At 38.4% G+C, this 5,942-nt stretch overlaps 1 protein-coding gene across 5 annotated transcripts in view; it reads left to right on the top strand.

Moving 5' to 3' along the window:
- The first annotated feature begins 1,598 nt into the window (after positions 1-1,598).
- Positions 1,599-5,942, top strand: part of LOC122083948 (probable sodium/metabolite cotransporter BASS2, chloroplastic) — a 14,623-nt gene continuing 10,279 nt past the window's right edge. For all 5 annotated transcript variants that reach the window (XM_042651900.1, XM_042651895.1, XM_042651899.1 and 2 more), the window contains exons 1-2: positions 1,599-2,040; positions 3,993-4,133. In XM_042651900.1, coding sequence (XP_042507834.1) covers positions 1,648-2,040; positions 3,993-4,133 — 534 coding nt within the window. In that variant the 5' untranslated portion in view covers positions 1,599-1,647. The remainder of the gene's footprint in view (positions 2,041-3,992; positions 4,134-5,942) is intronic.

Below are 5,942 nucleotides of genomic sequence, written 5' to 3'. Positions count from 1 at the left end.
AACAAGTGGAACAGAACACTTTTACCAAACGGTATTTATATCGTTTCTGTGTTTCTGAGAACAAGAAAACACAGAAACACATTTCTGGTTACGTTATCAAACGGGCCCTTAGTTACACACTTACACCTTGCCATTCTTACAAAAAAAAAAATTACGCCTTACTCTAATGTTATAGTTCTCACAACATCGTCATAGGCGGGCAAACTCTACTCTAATGCCATCAGGGGTGTTAATCCCAAGCATGCATTGATTCGATCAACTAGGCCTAGCCTTTTGAAAACCAGCCCGGCCTACATTGATTATTAAACGTGTTGGACTCAGACCCAACCTATTTATAAACAAGTAGTACATGGTGCAAGGGGTAAGCCCGATGGGCGCCCAGCCGGCCTAGTCCGTTACAAGCCCGACTCAACCCGACATGTTTAGCCCAACAGTTTATCTGTATATTTTGAATTTTTTTGAATAAAACAAGATATATATTGATATTTTTATCAATTATGAATATAATTAAGTGTAATATCTTTTCTAAATAATTGTTGATTTAATATCATATATTAAAGTATCTTAAATCTAAGACAATTAAAGATTATTTAAGATCCTCTTTAAGGCTTTATTCATATATTGCTTTGTTTAAGGTCCGATTGAGAGAAGCCTGCTTAAGCCTAGAACTTGACTAAGCTTGACCAAGATCGACTCAATTCTTAAATAGGTAGGTCATGATCCAAAGGAATTGGTTTGGCAGACCTGGCTAGGCCTGACCTAGACCAGCTGGGCCCCACCAATTGAGACCACTAACTGCTACCATTCACCAATCTCCGGAGAGTATTAACACTAGGGACAATGGTGGGTCTGACCCTTATACATGATGAACTTGCTTTGGAATCTTGATGCCAAGGCCAAAAAATCTGATTGGGTGGTCCATAACAATCAAGGGACGGCATTTAAAAAAAATAAAAAATAAAAATAAATAAATAAAATAAAAATTGAGACCCCATATAGCTTGAACAGTCCAGATCAACATATTGTCCCTTGCCAACTGCCACCCCGATGTGCCCCCCACAAGATTCTTGTATTACTAAGTCACGGGTATCATTCATTGACTCACTCACTCTCTTCCGGGTTGAAATCGTCTGCAATTCCGATCTTGTACAATTCTGTGCAATACCACCTTCAGGCGGTGACACGTGCATTGATACCAATGCAATGGTCCAGATCTGGTACAACTAATAAAACATTAAATCAGTGAAAATGCATTTAAATCATATTTGGATCATTGCATTGGTATTAATACACTTGTCACCCTCTGAAGGTGGTATTTCAAGGAATTATACGAGATCGAAATTGCAGACGATTTTCTTCCCTCTCTTCCTCCCTCCCTCCCTCCCTCGATCAGTCATGCGGTTGAAATCGTCTGCAATTCCGATATCGTACAATTCTGTGCAATACCACCTTCAGACGGTGATACGTGTATTGATACCAATACAATGGTCCAGATCTAGTACAATTAATAAAACATTAAATCAGTGAAAAGATATTTAAATCAGATATGGACCATTGCATTGGTATTAATACACGTGTCACCCCTGAAAAATGGTATTTCACGAAATTGTACGAGATCGGAATTGCAGAGGATTTTTTTCCTCAGTCATGGCTCTCTCGGTCCACCTTCGACCTCACATTTCCTTCTCAGAAACCCACCCAAACCCTTCAATTCTCACACCCGGGAAGCTCACGATCTCTGTTCCTACAAAGCTCTGGAAGTTCTCCCCTATTAAATCTGTTCATGGAAAACATGAACTTCCCTCTGCTGTCTCTGAGAAGCCAAGATGGGTTAAGGTGCTTGATACAGCAGCAAGCCTGTATCCACTCTATGTGACCGTTGGAGGAATCGTTGCTTGTGTAAAGCCAAATGCTTTCTCATGGCTTGTGAAGAGAGCCCCTGCGTCATACACCATCTCTCTTGGGTTCATTATGCTGGCAATGGGTCTCACCCTGGAGCTCAGGGACTTCTACAGTTTGTTCATGCAAAGGCCCTTTTCGGTGAGTCTCCAATCACAAGAAATTTTATGATTGGTTCTGTTTCTGATTGGCATTCTTTTTTGTTCTAAACGAGGTATTGGATCTCTGAATTGCAGTTTACGTGATTCCCTTTCGTAGATTCAGAAATGGGTTTGCTGTAATTTGGTCGTTTAGTTTGTTGGGACTTGCGAGCGAGTCATCAAGAATTGCTTTATTTTTCTGGGAATTAAAAGATCAAGTTATTAAGTTACATTGTCACCTTTTTTTTTTTTTAAATAAAATTGTCCATGTTCTCTGCCTCTCTCTCTCTATCTGAAATGTTTTGTTGAATCATTTTCTGACAGTATCACTGTATCAGTTCATCGCGACTTGGTTGGAAACTACAACAATTTACGAATTTTATTCATTTTAACTCGTGATATTTACTTGCCAATACTCTAATGGCATGCAAGCTGCTCGGGTTTTCTCCTATTGATCTTCATGAGATGAATTTGATTACTGTTGGGTATTGATTTCTGTTGAAACTGAAACCTATATACAATGTAAAAAACACAACCTAACAGAAAGAAAAACAATCAAGCAACCATAATAAGGATACATGTCGTATGGCAAGGCGCCTACGTCCGCGGAGAGATGTGTTCAGTCTTCACTAGCAATGGAGAAAAGGGTTACAAGCTCTCTTCCTGTTTCCTCTCTGTGTTTTCAAAGACCTTCCGTAACCCTAATAACCTCCATTGCAAACAATTTAAAGGGAAAACTAAAGAGATACAATTTCCGATATTACCTTATATAAACCTTAACATTTTTTCTTCCATACAAACTTTAAAGGCCCCTTCAGCGGCAGCCCACAACCAACAATAACAACAACAACAACAAACCAGTCTTATCCCAACTAAATGGGGTTGGATACATAGATCCTTGCTTTCCAATCAGCTCTATTTGAGGTCATACTTGATACAAGGCCTAATCTATGCATGTCTTTCCTCACCATAGGCCTACCCCTGACTTTATTAGTTCCTTCAACATGAATCAAATCACTCCTCCGTACTGGAGCACCCAAAGGGCTCCGTTGAATATGGCCATGCCACCTCAAATGACTTTCTTGTAGCTTATCATGTATTGGTGCTACTTCCAAATCAACTATAATATGATCATTTATTATTTTAGCCTTCCTAGTTTCGCCACAGATCCATCTCAACATCCTCATCTCGCTACACTGAGTTTGTCTACATGATGCTTCTTAACTACGTAACATTCTGCACCATACATCATAGACAGTTGCATGTTTTTCTTGTAAATTTTATTTTATTATTATTTTTTTAAAGTTTAATAGAAATACGTCGGTCACACAAAAATTCGGACGTATCTCTCCACTTCATCCATCGTATTTTAATTCTTTGTGAAATATCATCCTCTATAAGACCTTCTTTATTTATGATTGAGGCCTGATACCTAAAAGAAACACTTTGTGGAATCTCCCTCTCATGAATTTTGGTCCTCCACATTATCCACTCTACCGTAACTAAAGTTGCACATCATATACTCGTCTTTGTTTTGCTTATCTTTAAACATTTTGATTCGAAGTTAGACCACAACTTGAACCACAAAATACAAGATGTCAACCCTCAACAATTCCATGTTTTCTATTCTATTTAATCATTGAATGATTACACAAATGAGCCTCACATTATTCTGTATAATAAGATTTCAGAATACTTCGAGAGTATCACCGTAATATAGCCTATTATAGTATTAAAGTGCCAAACTTCTTTGCTGCCTGTTTTGTCTTTTACGTCTTAATTTATATGGAATGTTCTCAATTATTATGATGATGGCATCATTAGTCTTTGTTGGCGATTCAATCTGTTTCCTTTGGAGATTTTCATGAAAAATGGAGGCATTCTTTATCATGGAATCTTCCCAATGCCAAAAAATTTCTAGTTCACAATGTTGTGGTTTATTCCTTTGACCAGATACTGTGCGGATGTGTTGCTCAGTACACAATTATGCCATCATTGGGAGTGATTATAAGTAAATCCCTTGGGCTTCCTCCTTCTATTTCAGTTGGTTTGATTTTGCTTGCTTGTTGCCCTGGAGGTACCGCATCTAATGTGGTAAGATTTGTTATTGTTATTTCAACATCCCTATATTTTTTTTCTTTAATTAATGAATTAATTTAGAATATAATTGTCAGAATTTACAAAAATATGAACTGTCAAATGTCCATTTTATTAGCAAATTGTCGTGTTGGAATGCTATGGTAGGAAGCCCACTTGGGCCCCTTCACGCTTGGGCCAACCCTACCTATCTCATCCAGTAGGTTTTGATAATATGGCCCTGTAGTGGCATGGGTTGGAATGCTATGGTAGAAAGCCCACTTAGAGAAAGAAACCCACCACTAGCCCTTCACATTAGACTATATGTTTCAGCTTCTTCTGTTTCCGGTCCTGTTTGGGAAAGAAGGCACAATCCTACTCAAGGATCTCAACGGCTGGATCACAGACTGGGAGTGGCGGTGGGGCCCTAACACTCTGGCTCCTAAATGGAATCTCTGGTTGTCTATATCTCAGCCTCCTCCTCCTCTCTTGTGGGTCTGGCTCTACTCCAGCTTGTCTAGATGAACCTGCTCCCTTGGCCATCTGTATCAATCTCTCTTGCTTTGTCCTAAAGGTTGATTTGCTAGCTACCTTTTCCATTCTCAAATGTGCAGCCTCTGCCGCTGTTTTTGCATCATCCCGATTTGGCTCCTCACTGTCATAATCCTCCTCTAACTCAGGCATCCTCTCTAGAAATGCATCTGCAAATCCTTCCTTGGCTACTCTATTGCCTTGCTTTTTCTATATCCCACCCCTCATCAGCGTTCCCATTGACTTCTCTATCTCACTTGGAACACTACGGCAGTTACTGACATTTTTGTCACTGTATGATGCCCACTTTAGTCTAGTGGCCTCACCTCCTCCAATTGTTTTCTTACAGTAATTGCACTGAGACTTCTTCTTCTTGTTGACCGAAAGGGGTATTCCATGCCTCCATGCAATTTCCCCACTTTCTACAGTCATTAAGCACTTGTTGGTACACTGTTGCAACACGAATACAAAGATTATTAGCATGTAGATATCAAATAAGACTTCTAAAACTGCAACGTAACTTCTTTTTTTCCCCAACGTTAAATTTTTTTTGCCTAAAAAATAGTGAAATCATTAATAATTACTTAATCAACAAAAAATAATTAAATTACATCACACTATTAATCAATTTTAGCTGAAAAAATATTTCCAATACTTCCTTTATTTTTCTTGGTTTTTCAAACCAAAACAGAATATTTTCTTATTTATTTTTATTTTTGAGCTTCATAAATTATTTTGAAAATAAAAATTAAAACAACAAAAAATTCTGATTCTGTCAAACATATATTAATTTGGAGTCCATCCATCATATTATTACCTCTATTTTTTCAAACTTATTGGTTGAACCATGTTGAAACTACCGAAATTGTTGAAGCCTGGTATGAACCAGTATCAACCTTAGGTTTTGTCTCGGTATCTGTTGAAACAGAGTTATCTCAGCTGAAACTACATTTTTTGACCGAGATTTAGTTCCATGCTTGTATTGTGGTGGTAGTCTTATAGTCAGCCCAGAGTGTCACTGTGGTCTTTCGAATGCTAATGACTTCCCTTTTCTTCCCTTTTCTTTTAGTTGTGATAGCTTCCAGGAGCTAGATATCACAAAGCCAATAAGTGAGAAAACAAAAGCCTTGATCTATGACCACCCTGTAGTTTTCTGAGCTCCTTCCTAGCCGAGAAGTTCACTTCTGGCGGCTAGCTTCTACCCATACCACATAGTTCCAGCAACAATAAAGGCTGCAAAAAATACAGCAGCGATACTTACTGGAAAGCACAGTTTCAGTATTGCCCATACATAAT

This window comes from Macadamia integrifolia, chromosome 7, assembly GCF_013358625.1.
Source record: "Macadamia integrifolia cultivar HAES 741 chromosome 7, SCU_Mint_v3, whole genome shotgun sequence".
Lineage (NCBI taxonomy): Eukaryota > Viridiplantae > Streptophyta > Magnoliopsida > Proteales > Proteaceae > Macadamia > Macadamia integrifolia.
This window is presented reverse-complemented; position numbering and strand designations above follow the sequence as displayed.